Here is an 18,923-nt window from a genome sequence, read left to right on the forward strand (position 1 = left end):
ATGATGTTGAAGATGAAGAGCTTGATCCACAGTTTCTCTTGAACTCAGTGATAGTCTTTCTATTGATTCTCATGTAATTTTGGATCAGGTCTCTGAAACACAAGTTGAACTCCACAAACAAAACCCCAAACTTGCTGGCTATAAGAACAATAAAAGCAAACTTCATACTTGCAGGATTCAGTGTTATGATTAAAAAACCCATCATATTTGCATTTAGTCAAATAGCTTTTATTTCTTGTGTTGTTATTCTTTTTGCATTGATGCTTAAGTATTCACTATTCAAGAGAAAATAAATAATTCTTTCTGGGAGCTTAAATTAAAAACGCACTTATATATTTATTTAAATATAGTAATATAAAATTTTTTTTGTTTTGATTCTTTTGCTATTTTCCCCTTCTTTTCTTGAAGAATTCCTATTTGATTTTTATTAATATGCATTTTGGTAATTTTTTAGCCAAGACATTCCTGGAAAACTTACTAATGTTCACTGCTTTTGTTTTTTTGGGTTTTTTTTACTTCTATATGCAGGTACTATTGGATACAATCAAAGAAACAGGATAGACACTCTGATGTATCTCCTTGCCTATCCACAGAAGCCAATGGTGAAAACAAAAACAATAGAACTGATAGATTTTGAGAAACTCCCTGCTGGACAGAATGCCACAGTTGCTGTGATGAGCTACAGTGGCTATGATATTGAAGATGCTCTTGTCTTAAACAAGGCCTCTTTGGACAGAGGTAGGATCCATCAACTCTTTCCCACTTCTCTAGTGTCTGTTCCAAAAAAATTCTAATAAATAAATATAAATAATAAATAAAATTCTAATAAAATTTTCTTGTAGTGTTACCCTGTAATAACTTCTGTTACAGTTATGAGCATTAGATCTCCAGCTAAGAAATTGAATTCCCAAACTGCTTTGAATACTTTTGTTTGTTTTCTGTATGATTAGTGATTGTAACTCCATGCATACAATTGTGTGGTGAAATTGCCAACATGCGTATAAACTTCTGAGTCTGGATATTATAAGAAAAAAGGGCTAACTTCTGACCTCAAATAAAAAAGTGTAAATAGTTTACAAAAAACATAAGTCATGAGTTAATCTGTTCTGTAGGGCTTGCTTTTTAGATGGTTACCTGAACCTTTGTTCATTACTAAGAGAGGTCTGATTATTTGCACCAGTAACAAAAGCAGTGGATGAAATTGGATTTGTGAATTTATTTAGGAAAGGAATAGAACCTGAGGCAGTTTGTCTTTGTAAGCTTGCTATTCTGAGGCAGTATTGCTTACTTTCTGAGGGAAAACAACAGTACTGTCTAAAGCAAAATAATTTAGTGTTTATTCAGAGCTAAAATAATGACTGCTTCCTTAAAAAAAATACCAACTCTGGTGCAGTGTATTTTAAGTAAAAGAATATAAGTACCAACTGGAAGGTTAACTAACAGAGACCCATGTTTGTGCAGGTCTAGCCTGTCTTGCTCTCTCCACACTTCTTCAGCACTTCACGTTAATGCTGCTGAGGGCTGGAGGAGAGTTGCCTGAAAACTTAGTCTCTCTTCTTTCCCTTTTCTCAATAAATTCTTTTGAGAGCAGGCATAGTGCAGTGGTCAAATTGGTTTTAGTTTTGGGTGGCCAAAATCAGATTCTTCCATCACTTTATTCCCCACCCCTCCCACTCCCTTCCTCCTTGTTGCTAGGCAGCAATAATAGTATTCCTAGACATGTATCTTTGGCATTAATGTCTGCTGCATTTAATTTATGCCTCCTTTTCTAAAACAACAACAGGCATGATTTAAAACTGAATGTTTTCTTTTCTGGTAGACTGGTAACATTTACAGGGAGAGCTGTGGTGCTTGTCAGGAATTACTTGACATAATCTGAAGATATAGATGTACTGTAGGTGGCCACAACCATCTTTCTGATGAACTAAAATACTGCAGGATTATTAGCAAGCCTTGCTCTTGGGCCTCCGTAATTCTAAATGTGATTAAAGCCTTCAGTATCATGGTTATTTGCTGTACTTGGAGTGAAATTCCACAGATGCTACTTTTCTCATCTAAAACCTACTTATATTATAACTCTATATGTGATTTCAGGTGAGGAAAAAAAGAATAATGGGTTGATTATACTAAACACTCAGTACTTTCCTGGAAGACTAGCTTATGCCGGCTACAGACATGAGTAAAAGGTTTTTTAGAAATCATGAAAGGAAGAGATGCTCCTCTCACCCTATTACAGTCACTTCTCCCATGTTACATCTTCCTGGAGACCACCAAAATTATTCAAGAGATTCAGTGATTTTAAGAGAAACGATGTGTGCGTGTATGTGCAGAGATACAGAAGCAGATTAGCACAGTTCAGAATTGAACTGTAATCCAGTGTCTAAAAAAAAAGTAGTGGACATGATCTGCTGTTTAAGTTGTGCACCACTAGGTATCCATGTACAAAGTTATGCATGTTCAAGCCAATGAATAATCTCATAAAAAAAACTTTATATTCCGTTGCTCAGATTTTATCCCAATCATGTGTTGTAAGGGATCTTTGTACTCCTAGTCAGATGAGCTTGTGTTCCATTTTAGGTTTTGGAAGGTGTCTTGTGTACAAGAACGCCAAGTGTACCCTGAAGCGTTACACGAATCAGACATTTGATAAAGTGATGGGGCCGATGCTGGATGCAGCAACCCGTAAACCCATCTGGCGCCATGAGATTTTAGATGCTGATGGTATCTGCTCTCCAGGTAGGTCAAACTGCATGTTCATTCATGGCATGTTCATAGTCAGGGTGGAGATTATTGTTCTGTCAGTATTTCTTGTGCACCTTGTTTTATGCTTAGCATTTATGGGAGTTTTTTTGTCTTGAAGACAACAGTATTATGATGGAAAATTTAAAAAGCTAGTTCCTGAAAGAAGCATGTTATCAGTCATTGAGGGGACTTTTGTACATGAAAAAAGCAGCTTTATATTTAAGTAGAAGAGTGAATTTTTAATAGTGTGAATCTACTGAAGCATTAAAATTTGTATTCTTATGTTCCTAAACTGGCAAGTTTTTAATACTGGAATTTTTCCCTGTTTGTCTGTCATGTACTGTTGTTTTCTTAAGGATAGACTCCTTATTATTTTGATTTCATGCATCAAAATCTCCTAGCAAGATGTCAGTTAATGCCGTTGTTTGAGGAAATAAAACCTTGTGGTTTTAACACTTTAGAAAGAAGTTTGGAGAGATATAAGAAAAATAAATATAAATGTAAAGAGAGGTGTGTAACTTTCCAATGGTAATAGATTTGAGAAAGAATCATCCCATAGTGTCATCATTTAGTTAGAAAATGGCTTAATAGATCTCCTAAGGTCTAGTAAAAAAAGTGTTTTAAAGGAAGGACATTAAACTTAATTCCATTATAGTAACACAGTTGGGTCAATTTTGCTCTTTAACACATCACAATGGAGCTTTCAAAGTTAATTAAGAAAAAAAGGGCAAGAATCGTCTGAAGTATTAGGATAGATAGGACTGGGCTGAGCTCCAGACTGAGACTGTTCTCAGCATGTAGGTAAAAACCTATTTGAGATAGTTCATGTGGACAGAAGAGACACAGGCTGAAGTTCAGTGTAATTTAGTGGAGGAGATGGGAGGTTGATACTTGGTGTGCACTTGTATCATTGGGCAGCCTCCTGATCTGGTTTTCAATGTAAAGGGCAGGATAAGGGGATAGAACAGGAGAAAGCAATATATGACACCATATCAATAGAAATAGTATCAATAGAAATATGTAAATATGAGGAGAGACTGAGAGTAATCTTGCACAGCTCATTGTGAAATGGTGGGCTGTCCCAAATTTAGATGTGAATTTCTGAAATTTGTCAGTTCAGTCAAGGCAAAGTTAATGTTCCTGTTAATTTTCTCCATACTTAGAGCAGATGACTTCAGATGCTTTTGTGCAGACTTTCAATCCAGGGTATGTTGAATATTGTTTTCATAGTGCACCCACTATGCAAACTGTTCTGCTTTGGTTTACCAAAGAAAACTGGTTTAGTGATTCCTTTACTATTCAATATTTAGTAAAACAACAGAGCATACTTCTTGGGCATGTTCCTCCCAGTTCGTCTTCCACCTTACTTTGTTTTTTTTTTAAGAAGCTTAAAATGTATTTCCAACACAGTCAGACACATTTTCATGGTGCTTCTTTTTCTTGTTCTCTGTAGGTGAAAAAGTAGAAAATAAGCAAGTCCTTGTGAACAAATCTATGCCAACTGTGACCCAGACACCTCTGGAAGGAAGCAGTGTGCCTCAGCAGCCACAGTACAAAGATGTGCCAGTAACGTATGTTGCAATATATCTTCAGAGCTGGGCAAATTACATGAAGGAAAGGTGTCTGAGAATGTAGTCAATTCTAGAAAATTACCTTCTTCAACTATAACTGTATTTGACTGTTGTTTGTTTAATTGAAGATCAAGAAATTGGCAATACATGAGGAAGCTTTTGGTGTCAAGAAGAGCCCACTTGAAAAAAACCCATTCCTTATCCTTTACAAGTTAAGCTTAATTCTCCCTTAGTTTATATTGTGGCTCTTAAAACTTTTCCAGAAACATGCTGTACTTGGAACTTGTATGTAAATATATATATAAATATAAAATAATTTTTCCTCATAGGTAAGTTCCATGAAGATTATAGTTTAGTCAGGAGCTTACCAAGACACGAATACTTGTCTGTAACTTATGTTTGGTTCATAGAATTAAAACCAATGTTTTGGCTTCTTTTACTAGCTACAAAGGTGCCACTGATTCTTACATTGAAAAAGTAATGATTTCATCAAATGCAGAGGATGCTTTCTTGATCAAAATGTTGCTGAGGCAAACCAGACGTCCAGAAATTGGAGATAAATTTAGCAGTCGTCATGGGCAGAAAGGTAAAGGACACATTTAATAAAAATGAATTCATGTTATATATGCCTTCTGTACGTACATAGCATATGTTTCCATTGACTGGTTCAGATCTTTTATGAATACAGTGATAGAAGGCCATATCCTGTTTTTTTTGTGAAGTTCACCTAATTTAGCAATGATGTTTCTGAAATAGAAACGTATTAGCAAAGACAACTCTCACTTGATTTGTGAATCTGGAAGATGCAGTAGTTGCCATTTAAACAAGTACAGGGCTTGTAGGGTAGGCTGGGGGTTTTTAAAGTCATAATTTGGATTTAGGTGATGGATTTGTCAGTGAGTTGTCAATAGAGAGATTGGGGAGGTTCTGAATAGACAGAAAAGATGAGAGATAAAATGGGATGTTTGCAGGTCTGTGCAGACATTCTGCTCTAAAGACAAGACAGCTGGTAGATAACTCAGAACCATGGTGTAAAAGGGAGGCAAATCAGGAACACAACTAGGAGTGCACCAGCAGAGAGCAGAAAGAAAATTTTAAAATTTTTTAATTTTAATTTTTTTAATTTTAATTTTTTAAAAACAATTTTAAAAATATACCTGGGACAGGATCTGGAGCACCTCTGGATCTTCTGACCAAAACCTGAAAATGAGTACCTACTAGGAAGCTTCTTGGTGGCATGTAGTTCTCAAGTTTTAATGTTACTAGAAAAATGAAAATCAGGAGCTGACTTCTGTATCTACTGAAAAAAAGCAGTGAACTCCCCATGACCTGAATGTAAAAAATACGAGTCTCAGATCGTCCTCTGAATCTCAGACAGTTGGAAGGTGTGGAAAGGGTGTTAAGAAGGAAGTGACTGAAAACCATCTTGACTGCAACCAGCTTAAAAGCATATTTTGTTCCCACTGTTGTCAGTGTAGGACAGGTTTTGACATGTTTTCATCATTCTGTACACTTGGAAACTCAAGATTTGTAGTATTTGAAGCATAACCTGTGTTAGTGTATGTGCCGTGCTGTTGCCTGAGTGTTTTGGTTTGAGACCATTGCTTGGTCTCTTGTCAGATGTGATGGAAAGGTAAAGAGGTTGATACTGATATATTGATATACCAAATCTTTTCCATTGCAGCCCATATACCCCTTGCAATCCTGTCCCAATAACTACTGGCCAGGGTAACTAAAGTGAAAGGCTGCATCCCTCTCGTGAAATGCAGAGCTAACCACAGTAATCCACATTTCTGTGGTGTCCAGCTTAGAGGATCAGGACATCTACCTACAGCAGACCTGTCAGTCAGAAGAGGTAAAATGGGTGCAGAAGGCAGTAGTGTATCACAGGGAGAGCTGTTAACAGATACTGCCTCAAATTTGTGTGTTATCTATAAGAATAGTCAGCATAGCCTTTCTCAGTACATCCAGCTCTCTGCAAGATCACCTGCAATTCCACAGTGTCTTTCCACACACCCACAAAACTGATTTTTGAAACTGTATTCTCAGAAAATGCTTCCGTTGTTTCTGTTGTTATTGAGGAAGAGAAGCTCTTCTGATGAGCATTGAAACATTTTTCCTGATTGCATTTCCAGGATGGTTTTTGATCTAAAAATGCAAAGTTAGAGATACAAATGATTTGGGAATCAGTACTGTTGAAAGTTTCAAAGAAGTAAGGAAGCAGCATTACATACTTGATTTTCCTTCCTAAACTGAGTCTAGTTCTTGCACTGCAGCCTTATAGGATAGTTATGATAAGCAAGGGGAGGAAGACCATTAGCTTCAGAGGCAACCAGGAGCTAAGCAATTGGAATGTTCAACTGCCCTGTTCTTCCTTTTCTCAGGGAAGATCCTTCTTCAGGAATATTTTGTGTAAATTCTCTTTCAAATAGCTTTTCAGTCTCAAACACAGTAAAGTTGTGCAGTGCTTAAAAACTTAGGAGCATTGTTAGAGCAATGCCTATTTCCTGATACAGTTTCAGCTTTGTCTAATTAAAACCTTCTCCTTATAAGTGGTATGCAGTATTTTAGCAGCAAGTTATTTAACAATGCAATCAGTACTGTGCAGGACAAGTTTTCTTATTAGAATTGAAAAAAAAAAAAAAAAAAAAAGGCTCCAAATTATAGTAAAGAAGCTGCTTGGTTAATCATGATAAATATTTATAGGGATTTGCCTGGATAACTGAAGTAGGTACATTTTTTCTCCTAGTTTGGGCTATTAATGTGCACCTGATGGAATAGTTGAACAAAATGTAAATGCATTTTTTTTCATATCTCTCAAAAAAATAATAAAAAGAGTGTTCCACAGTGTAGAACTGTGAGTGGAAGTGGAAGCATGACAGAAGGAAATAGAATTGTGTCAGGCAGGCTGCAGTATGACTTTAGGGTGCTAAGGACCTTCCATATGACAAAATGCACATAGGACATCTCACAATGTAGAGCAAGCAACTACCTGTGGAAATCCCATGGTAATGAAGAGCAATATCCTAAATACTGTAGGAAACTTTGAGGGCACCATAATTATGCCTGGCATTGCATCAGATTAACTGTGGCTGATCACCCTGTATCTGTGCTTGGGATACTACTACTACTACTACTACTACTACTACTACTACTACTACTACTAATAATAATAATAATAATAATAATAATCCAAACCCATAAATTATTTAGAATGTCCCTTTCAGCTTGGTTTTGGATATATGAGTAGGAACATTGCAGCAGTTGTGTTACAGAGTCTGCAGGCTTGTGCCTGTAGCTGTCCCATGCATCAATCTGTAGTAATAATCCCTTGTGATCAGGGAAGTGATCATATTCCAAATTACTATATTTTACTAGAACTCATAGCCCTTCCTGGCAGTAAACCTCTCAGTTTACTGCCCTATAGTGCATTATAGAAAAAGAAGTTACAGTAAATGGAAGAAAGGAGGAATATAGAGAAGATACATTTGATAGATACTAAGAAAAAAATACTGAAAAAACAGTGCAGTTCACTGTTTTGAAGTTTAACCATACAGTGAAAAAGCCAATACTGACAATAGCAGAGCTGGGGAAAAGTCATGAAAAGGAAAGAGAAAACCTCCTTTGGTAACTTTTTAAACATTGTATCTAGTATCATCCTCTGACATCAGACTGGGGAAGGATCAATCATATCAGAAGAATATTGGCAGTTATGTAATAGAAACCATAATACTAACAGTTTAATTTCTTCTATTGAGAAAAATTTTAATTAGCTCTGAATTTATTCTTTCATGTTGGTCTGAAGGTAGGCAATTACAACTTCAAGTTTAATTTGTGCCTGTTAGATTTAAGCCTGCCACAGGGACACTTAAACATATAATGTGCTTAAACTAGCAAGTACCTTGGTTCAATGAGAAGGACAAAAAGCATATGTCTGTGTGCACTGTCAGTCTTTTTTGTGAAATGTATTTATTTTGCATGAAGATGAGATTTGATTTGATTTAATGGAATCATAGTAGTAGTGGCTTCTAAATAATTAAATATGTGCAAAATAAGAGATTGCACAAACTACATCTCAAACTTTTTGATGGTCTTTTTTCCTGTATTCCAAATTGATTTGTATTTCAAAGCTGTGCTTTGTCACTGGAGCAGAAGGAAGCAGAGTAAGGGAATTAGAAAGTGTCTGGGATACAACAGATTAAATCTCACAAACCAGCTTTAGCCTTTTGTTATAGAAAAGCCTTTCGTTAAATATGTAGGTAGATTTTGTAGGCCTCTGTAATAATGTAGATCTATGTCACTGCCTCTGGATTTGCTGCCTTCTTTGTGTCCTCTCACATGTCAACATGGTATTGGCAAGGGTCACCACTTCTGGCCTGTCCACCACACCCTCTTTTCACGCGAGTCCATGTTTTAAGTACACTCCTTCCAAGCTGCCTGGAAAAGGTTGCCTGTCCTTCAAAATGAAATATATGGGGAGAAGGAAAAAAAAAACAAACAAATGAGGCCACCATGTTGCATTCTAAAATGCAAATATTTTGCTTTGTTTTAATATTCATCTTCAAACTGGATGTTGCAGTAAGATCTTTGGGACTGAGGATGTCTCTGTAAAGTCATTAAGCTTCTAGTGTGTTGCAAATAAATCCTCTCTGGTAGTTATATGTTTATCCTGAACTGCAGGATTTTCTTTTCACTATGTTGCATCATATATTTTCCAGAAGGATAGAAAAAAACTTTTTTTTGTTAATTATTTTGTTGTTTTAATCTTGTATTCTTCAAGCAAAGTCACTTTTCAAAGCACAGAAGGCAAAAGGATTGTGAAGCTAAAGAAGCTTCATCTGAGTTCCATACAAAGTAAATTATTATATTTCCAGATTTCCTCTTGCTTTGCTACAAGTCACAATGAGGAAAAAGTTGGGCTCCTTTGATGTGAAAAAAAGCAATATAACACTTCTCTGAAAGAACATTTCTCAGTCTCTCATGTGAAAAAGGATTAACACCTCCAACAAAGGTCCTGTAGATCACAGAACTAAGCAGCAATACTGAACAGTATTCCTGAGGAGTGGAAAAACTGTATTTAAGCAAGAGATTGTTTGAACTGGCAAACAGAAGCTTTTTAATAGCTGAAGATCTAAGATAAAGGATTAAACCTTTCTGAAGTATCTGCACTTAAACAACTCTAAAGACAAGGAAGCAAGTTTAAATTCATGAAAGATGGTCTTTGTTTTCCTAAATGAATCATGTTCTTTAGTGTCAAAACAAAATCCATTCACTGCATTATCAACTACATAAACTTCATGACAATACCACTCATCTACCAAAGTCTGACCTTGCTTACTTTTTGAAATTTTTATTAGTTTGAGCATCTGCCATCTGCTTTCCTAACTTCATAATGGAGATCAACTTCTTTTTCCTTTTGAAAAGGAATAAGGGCACTTTTACAGTACAGATAAGCAGAACATTTAAAATAAAACATTAGTTTTAAAGGCTACTTGTGTCATTTTCCCCCCTGTTGCAAGTCAGAATTAGTACTTTATCTCTAATAGGACATCAGTGGGTTTACAGTAATTAAATGGTTGTTGAAGTGACATTAAAAAGAATTTGCTCTTAATCAGCTGCAGGAATGTGGGATGATTACTAGTTGTTAGGCATCAGGGAAGGCAGGGATTTCTTACCATATTTTTATCTTCAAAAGTTGAATTTGAGGAAATGTCAAAATGCCATTAAAACTTCCCATACTGTTTTTTTTTAACTTATTTTTAACAAAACTGCTGCTTAGATTGCTGTCTTAAGAAGAAAATTACACCATTTTTTTATCTCAAGCAGCAAACAGGTAACCTTCTGACCTTTTCAGTAAATCCTCAACTGAACCTCTGAAATTAGGGTGATTTAGCATTTTATGGCACAGAATAAAAATCTCTAATTCTGTTTCCAAATAGTGTATCCTGAACACACATTTTATTAAGCTCTTGACTCATTCAGCCATGTGTATTTTGTAAAGTTCCTATGGTTATTGTTTTACAATAGCTGCTTCCAGAGCATTGTAAGGGTTTCAATTAATCAGCTCTTTGTGTGCTTCAGACTATGCAAATTTATCACATCAGACCATTCAGCAGCTCATGGGAAAGCAGTGTACAAACTGTATTGTCTTCTAGCACCTCCTCTCATTTAGAGTGATGTTTTTAATAAGAAAACTAATCAAGTTTACTTATGCATTATTTATCTGTTAATTTTAATTCTGTTCTTTACCTCTTATGTCAAATGGGATGTAGCAAGTGATATGATAGATCAGTGAATGATTCAATATTGAACAAAGCTTATGTGATGCAGCACTTTTTTCTTCTAGACTTCTTTTATGCTTAGTTAGCCAACACAGTATGTAATTAGAGAGTTTTGAAGCAGCTGTACATTTTTTGTTCAGCCTTACTAATTTTTGCAAACCTGTCACTTGTCTGTAACATACAGTGCTGTGTTACAGCTACAACTTTGCTTAATTATGTGATATTGTCTTATTTCTCAAGAGTATTTCCAATTCTGGCAAATCTGGCAAAGTTAAATAGATGCCTTTTAAGTCAGTTTTAGCTCTTTTACCAGAATGAGTAAACAAGCACGTTTAGTAATGCACTTCTTTTTATCTTGCTGATAGAAACTGGTATTGCTGCTGCTTCTATTCACGTTGTCTCCTTTGCTCTCTAATGTCCCTCCTGCTGATAGTAATTAGTTTTCTATATTAGGTTGTTTTGACTTATTTGATGATTTTTTTTTTTTTTCATTTGGCATGTGTGTGCATAGAAGGCACCTTATCGTAGCCTGGTGAAAAACTTTCCCATAGTGTTGTGTTGTGTCCGTGCCCCGTCCCGGCCGCCCCCTTCCCTCTGCGCCAAACTGAGCTTTTACAAGTCTGGCTGCACTCGTGTTTGTCAGCAAACGGTAAAGGCAACCACACCAAAGGTACCAGCTCTGGAAACCTGAGTTTCTCCTGATTAGGAGAAGAAACTCAGACAAAAGTACAGGGGCAAGGGGCTCTTTATGCTGTCAGTGCCTTGTGGAGGTACACGGGTTTGAGATGCTGTCAGCATTGATGCTGATAGCGTGTGTGGGGCTGGGGGCCATTGTGCATAGTCAGGGGGCTGTCATTTATTGGCTGCCATACAATAGCATTGAAAAACACTGCCTATGGCTGTTTTATACTTGCATGTTAAACCACTGTGGATGTCTGATTTAAGGTTATTCTAATTTAAACTGTTGCCCTTGCATTAAGCTGCCATGCTTATTAATCCACATTTTTTTCCTTTTTGATATTGTAGAAGAATTTCTTAGCATTTTCGCTGATTTTCCTTCTGAGGTGACAGAAGAATTGATACACAGAAGGTTTTTTCTAGAATTCAATTTGTTTTTCAATTGAAAAGAAATTAGATGTAGCAAGTTGCTAGATGCTTTCTTGCTCAAGCACACAACCATCTTCTTAATCCACATTAAAAAATGTATTTTGTTTTTTGTTTTGTCTGCAGCCTTTTCTGGTTGTTAATACTTGATTCTGGTCCCAGATGAGAATGTATAGGTGAGAGCTATTCAAGCCAACAGCAGTATAGAATTTAATATCAAGTTGTATTGCTCGATTCAAGATGCAGCATATTAAAATTGTGAGAGGAAGGAAGTGAATGAAACCAAATTATTTCATGTGTCCTCTCTGAATGCTGGAGGTCAATTTTCATGTGATGTCTAAATCAGTAACAATTAAGAAATACTAACCTCTAGTAAGAGCCACAGAGCAAAACAACCTCCCAGTTTGAGTGTGCCTTATTTATAAATATTGTGTGGGGTGTAGTTGAGCAGCTGAGTTGTAAAATGCAGTTCATACTTGAACAGGGTTTGGAACTGTTTTTAATCCAGCCCCCTCTCCTTTACTGTTTTATTAGCCAGTTGCAAATGATAATTTCACTTACATGGTTTAATTCACTTGGTCACTTTTTTGCAGCCCTTGGCTTGCCTGGTACTGCTCTGCTGCAAAAAAAGAGTAGCAAATTCAAGAGCTTAAAGTGTAGACCTGCAAGCATTAATTGCCTGAAGAACTTCTGAAAGCAAGCAATTGCAAAATAAAATCAGGTTTACATTTTGAATGAATTGCAATTACTTACTTTTAGAAGTAGCATTGTATATAGAAAAGATATCTTTCAGTTTTTTTAACAGTTGAATGAACTTTCTTAAAACATAGGGTAGGAAGAAGCTTCTCTAAATACACACAGAGATGCTATAGATCTGCTACAGGCTCAGCAACTTCTTAAAATACAGAAGCTTAGAACTGAGGCTTTATAGCTTTCCCTTTTTTTTTTCTTTTTTCCTTTTTTTTTCCCCTCTGTAAAATAGAAACTTTATAAATGGCCTAGCGAGCTTCACATTTCTGGATTCTGTCTAAATATTTTGTTTTTAACTTCTAAGCTCATTATGCTGTCTTTGTGTTAACTTGTATTAAAATCTGTCAGCTATGACTGGTCTCATAACCACAGTCAGCGGACCAGAATAAGTTAATTATTTACTTGTGTCACTAGTGCTCTTCATCTAATGAAATGCACAGCTGTGTTAGATCTGCAGTTGGGTGTGTAGGTCCTATTGTTACACAAGTCAGCGGAGGGTAGAAGCCGCTATGATGGAGAGCCCTCAGTTCTTTCTGCTGTTCTGCCTTTCTGTGTCGATTTCATGGATCTTTTATCATTCACTTTCACACAAAACAAACAACACAGTGGCTGTCTGCTATGGGAACCAGCTTGGCATATAAAAGGTTTTCAGAGCCTAAAGTAATTTTAAGTTAGCTAAGATTTAATTCTTGGCTTACAGGTGCCGTGAAGTCCAGATGCAGCCTAAATGCTTTCTTAGATGTAAATGCAAATAAGGCAGAATGTATGCATAATAACAGATATAAGAGTATTTATGTATAAAATTTTAGGACAAAAAAAAGCTGTGCAAGGAAGAGGTAGTGGGTTAGTTTGAGTTGTTTTTTTAATTTATTTTCAGCAAATGTTTGCTGCTTGGCAGGGAGGGCTGGAAGGATGTTATTGATTTATCACAGTAGAACAATGAAAATTAGTTTCAATAGGTTTAAAAACAAAATACAACAGCACACACACCCTTGCCCCAGACGGATTTTTTCTGCTCCCTTCCCCCATACTTACCATTCTCATTCTATTAACTACTGTCCCATACACCTATCCCTGTGTTGCTTGGACAGTGGAAGAGGAGCTCCCTCCTGAGCAGACGCCGATATCCCCCTGTGAACTGGCTGGTCAGGGGATGCCTTTTTAGGGATGTAACCAGTACCCTCAGTCTTCCAGGAGCCCCCTCCACTCCAGGACTGTTCCCAAAGCATGCTCTGGCACAGTTGCAGCAGGCTGATCTCAAATAGCTTGCAGACTTTTTCAGCTCTAAGTGCTTCTGGAAGAAATTGTCCAACTGAAACAGTAGCTTTGGTTCAAAGGAGTGTGGGCTTAAGCAGCTGCATTTTAGCACCTGAATTTGAATGTTAGATCTCTTGATCATTTATAGCTGCAGTATGTTGATCTGCAGAATTCACTATAGAAAGTTGTAAGGGTTGGAAGGAAAATTTTGAGATGCATGATGGATACTTAAAATGAGTTTTCACGTTTCTGTTTATTCTTTCTGCAATATTTTTAGAGTTTGGAGGTTTGGTTTTTTTTTTTTTTTGTTTTATATCCAGCACTGATAGAGACTGAAAAAAATAATCCAAAACTTTTAAAAGGACAGTTTGTGTTCATGGACTGACAAAATAAAAGCAGTCTGTGGAGTGGATTGCACTTTGTCATTCATTGATAGCGGTCTTTGCTCAGCAAACAGATGTTACCTGAAAAAAAATCTTTGTTGCTTTTTGTTTCTTTTCCCCTACTTATCTCTTCTCAGTCCCTGTCAAAGTCCCATTTGATTAGTTTTTATTGACAGTATTTAGCAAATATAAATACAATAAATAAATTTCAAATCAATAGTAATTCCGTATGTACAAAGACATAACCTAAGCGGCCAAATTTCTGAATTTTTTTCTTTCAGGAAATTTAAGCATCAGCTTTAAAAATTGGGTTTCTCTTGAGATATTCCAGTCTGATTGGACAGAAGTTTCTAGTTACTTCTGAAAATAGGATCCAAAGCTTTCTTCCCTAATTTGCTAACTCACAAATCACTGGGAGCATTATGTAAGGGTATGCTAATTTTGCCAGTCTTGTCACAAGGGCTCTCTTCTAGTCTGCAGGTTGGGAATACTGGTCATGGTAATGAATCTGGGTAAAAAGTGATCCATGAGAAAGAGAGGAGGAGGAAAACACTGAAGAAAATCTGGTGATGAGCGTCAGCCCTGTTGGTGGTTTGCTGTTTTGTGAATTGAACTGTTTTCTCTTCTGCAGGGGTGTGTGGACTGATTGTTCCTCAGGAGGACATGCCGTTTTGTGATACAGGGATCTGCCCAGATATCATAATGAACCCTCATGGCTTCCCATCGCGTATGACGGTGAGTGGCGCGGCTCGATTCACGAGACACTGTCCCCAAGAGGGAGAGAGGAGAGCATCAGCCACTAGAGACAAAGGAGCTTGAAGTGTGGTTTCACTGAGAATATTCTCCAGTCATCATGCCATGCACTTGCTCTGCTCTAAGTAGTCAGCCCTCTGTTTTGAAACATCCTGCTGTAAACGGAGTAGGGTTGCAGGCTCTTTGTACGTCATTCTCATTTTGTTCTGTATCGAGCTAGGAGGGATGCAGCTGAATACTTCACTTGCACCCTTTGTGTTTGAAAATTTCTTGCTCTTCCTTCCCTATTGCCTATGCCCACTAATCAGGCTGTGAGGTGAAGGTTGGAGAGGAGCTTCAATTATAGATCCAGACCTATAAAACTTCTTAAATTATACACGCCTCCCTGGAACTGAGGCAAGTCTTGCACCTGTGCTGCAGGGTCACTGCCTGCTAAATACCTCACTGCCTGGCTTTTATGTGGGACCTCAGTGCTTCCTTCATACAGCCACTGATCTTTCTTCCTTTGTTAGCATCTTCCCTTCTGATCCCCCTGCTGCACTGCAGTGAGTTAGTCTCCAAGTCTTTCCTACAGCAGAAGGCCACACAGATCCTGCCCATTTTTAAGATAACTGGAAGAAGTGAAACTGCCTGACTTGGGACTTTAAAATTGTGTTCCCAGACCCTGTGATGAGTCCAGTTTTTCCCTTTACACAGGAGTACTCCTGGTTCTTGGACTTCTTCCACTCCTTCTGTTGCATGCAATTTCCTAGGCTGCCATCTGCCTGACTAACTTGTGCTGTGAGCAGTCTAGCAATGTGCCTGTCCCAATGACCAGGTTGCTAACTCTGCTTTTCTTTCACAGGTAGGAAAGTTGATTGAACTCCTGGCTGGAAAGGCTGGGGTGCTTGATGGCAAATTTCACTATGGAACAGCTTTTGGCGGCAGTAAAGTTAAGGATGTGTGTGAAGATCTTATTCGCCATGGTTATAACTACCTAGGGAAGGACTATGTCACATCTGGGATCACTGGGTAAGAATCTGCTCTTTAGATTTAGGTGTTTCAGGAGAGTGGGGAAATCCATCTGAAAAATCTTCTCATGTCTCAGAGCTCAGGAACTTTCTCCTGTTTGCAAACAGCTCTGTGAGATGGAGAAAAGAGGCTGAAGAGTAGTGTGCATTTTTTTTTTTCTTAGGAGAATTTTGTGGTTCCACATTTTAAATATTGCTAGTGTATGTGTGGCTGTAATGGGAATGGCTCTTGTGGTACATATGAAGATTTCCCAAGTTTTACTGCCTGTCAAAAAAAGCTAAAATCAAGGCTTTCTTGCTGAGAGAGAAAAAATGTCTGATTTCTTTAAGCAGAAAGTCTTACATATGCTTGGAATCAGATAAGCATTTTCATGTTGACTTTAATGGTACTGTAAATATGGATTTGGAGGCAAGGTCTGTTCCTTGGGAATATTCTGTGTGTGCTCTTTTTTCCTTTTTTCTTTTTTTCTCTTTCGATTACGCAGTGTTTCAGTCTGGCATAATACTCTAATCTGCAAACTTCCTGCTGTGTTGATCAGACTGGCTTCTGAGACACAGAGTTCAAAGAACATAAGATAGTTTAGGAACAGGAAAAGGCCATATGGCTTCACATGCCTGCCCTTCCAAAATGTATCTTAATCCTACCTTCCTGCTATTTTTATTATCCTTCCAGTCCCCTTCTTCTCAGGGAGCAAGTTTAGGTCTCTTTTGCAAGTTTTTTTAATATACTTTTTATTTTAATTGCCTTTCCTACCAACTTATTCCATATGTTGCTTCTCTTTTTGTTTCAGAGATACAATTTTATTTTCCTTATTCACTCCATATTCCATAGATTGTATATCAAGTATCCTGGTGCTTGAAACACTTCCTGTTAGTATATCATGGTAGCTTTTAAAAAATCTGACTATTCATTTTTCCTAGGGAAAGTAAAATCATCTAGCTCTAAAAGTCCACCCCCAAACTTCAACTTTGTCGTGCCCTGTTTAGACTTTTTTTAAGGATACCGATTTTTTCCAAGCAAGTTACAGAGGCTTAATCTGTTTGTTATGAAATTTGAAGGCAGATTTCATAATAATATGAAAGTTTGCAGATTTCAAATGTCTAATGAAGTTTTATTATTTTCTTCAATAGTCAACTTCTGGAGTAACACTGCAGAATGTCAGTAATGACTCTGAAAGGGAGGTGTAATATTGTTGTCTCCTGCTTGTTTTTACATTGCACATACTTTTTTTTTTCCCCCCCAAACAAATTAGTTGCCATGCTGAGTCTGTCGTTGTTAAATCTGGTCATTCTTAGTGCTGAAGGTGGTAGCTGGGAAAGGACTGAGTGCTTTTCACTGGTTGCTTTCTGATCTTTAGACGCTTGCACTCTTCTTACAGTTGGGGGTGTTTTAAACACAGGAATCTTTACCCATACTCCAGCTCACAGGATGGAGTAACACCCTCTGGATTGCTCACAGATGTTCTCAAGCTGATGAAAGTGCCTAAATGCAGTTCTCAAGAGCCCTTTACCCAGCTCATCTGAGCCCCCAGTGCCAGCCAGGGCAGCAGTCTTTGTCCCCTGCAGCTGCTGGGCAGTGCTGCTGGGGCAGCTGTACTGATGCACAGCCACTCAAGGAGGGCTTTCATCCATCTGGGCCTTGGGCTGTGCCTCAGAGTGCTGTGCAGGGAGAACTAGTGGATGAGGGCACTGTCAGGCTCATAGTGTGCCAGTGCTATTCTTACAAATGCAAATTTCTTAAAGTGCTCCTACAAAAAGGATGTTTTGAGCATTTATGCTGGATGTATTTGCATACATATATGCTTACCTTTATGAAGGAATGTAAACAGAAAGATCCTAAGTCACTCTTCAGGGTCTGACACATTTACAGTCCTTCCTGGCTACTGATGAAGCTGTTGAAACACTTCTGTACAGATACAGAGGAGGGACTTACCATGGTACAGCTGAAACAGGTACCTGCATCTGTAGCAGCATGTCTGCACAACATAAGACCAGAGTTCAGGAGATTGCTCCTTGCTGAAGTGGAGACAGCAGCACGTGGTGCTGGCAGTGTACTGCCCCTGTGTTCAGAAGATTTCCCTGAAAGGGGTTTCAGGCTGATTGCCCAGAAAACCTAAACACATTTTTCTAGGACCCATTATTTCCAAATTGTTTCACATTTCTGCTGTACGTGACACCCTTGCCTCTCTTAAGGTGGATGTATGCTAACTGTAGATGTCAATTTTGCTTTGCTTTTTATTCTTTCAGGGAGCCTTTGGAAGCATATATCTATTTTGGTCCTGTATATTACCAGAAACTGAAGCACATGGTGTTGGATAAAATGCATGCAAGAGCTCGAGGACCCAGAGCAGTGCTCACCAGGTATTATTACAGGCTAAGCACTAAATTCTTGTGTGCCCAGATGTGTGCAGATGTGTGCCCAGCTGACTCATTGCTGTAAAACAATTTTTTTTTTTTTTATTGTGGGATACTTGGCACAAAATGCTACAAACTGTTATTACATTGTTGCAGACTAAAAACTCTGACAGAAGACTGTGGCAGGAGGTTGTTTGAAGGTTCAGGTGTGCTCTAAGTGGTTCAAAACTTAGCAATGATAAAAATACCATCTCTGATTCACAGTACACGCTGTGGACACTTCCAGTCAAATTGCTCATATAGATATTTAAAGAGGTTTGTTTTTTCTTTAACATTTTTAGTTTTACAAAATCAGTTATGAGTAGAAGGAAGAAATTTTAAAGTACGGTTTAATATTTCAACATACTTTGAGAAACCCTTTGGGGAAATTGAAGCCTCCTGCTTTTACTGGTGCTGCTTACTTTTTCTTCTTAAAGCCAAGGTCTGTGTCTACTTGCACTCATGTTCAAAGTTTCTGATATTCCTTGTTCACAAAAAAGAGTTTAGTGACACAGGCTTTGCTTTGGGGATGCTTCTAAAGGGTCATTTAGTTCACCTCTCCATCACAATAGGATTATTTAGGGAAACTTGCCAGAAAATTAACTTCCAGCTAATCTTGAATATTCTAGTGAAGATCATTCCAAACTGGCATTTGCCAGTCTTTCTGGGCTATTATGT

The 18,923-nt window shown here is 37.6% G+C and overlaps 1 protein-coding gene across 1 annotated transcript in view; it reads left to right on the forward strand.

The window, feature by feature from the left end:
- POLR3B (RNA polymerase III subunit B) overlaps positions 1–18,923 on the forward strand; it is a 74,797-nt gene that overhangs the window by 42,551 nt on the left and 13,323 nt on the right. The window contains exons 20-26 of the mRNA XM_056481825.1: positions 529–738; positions 2,578–2,736; positions 4,196–4,313; positions 4,757–4,899; positions 14,720–14,823; positions 15,686–15,852; positions 18,099–18,212. Coding sequence (XP_056337800.1) covers positions 529–738; positions 2,578–2,736; positions 4,196–4,313; positions 4,757–4,899; positions 14,720–14,823; positions 15,686–15,852; positions 18,099–18,212 — 1,015 coding nt within the window. The remainder of the gene's footprint in view (positions 1–528; positions 739–2,577; positions 2,737–4,195; positions 4,314–4,756; positions 4,900–14,719; positions 14,824–15,685; positions 15,853–18,098; positions 18,213–18,923) is intronic.

This window comes from Oenanthe melanoleuca, chromosome 1A, assembly GCF_029582105.1.
Source record: "Oenanthe melanoleuca isolate GR-GAL-2019-014 chromosome 1A, OMel1.0, whole genome shotgun sequence".
Classification (NCBI taxonomy): domain Eukaryota; kingdom Metazoa; phylum Chordata; class Aves; order Passeriformes; family Muscicapidae; genus Oenanthe; species Oenanthe melanoleuca.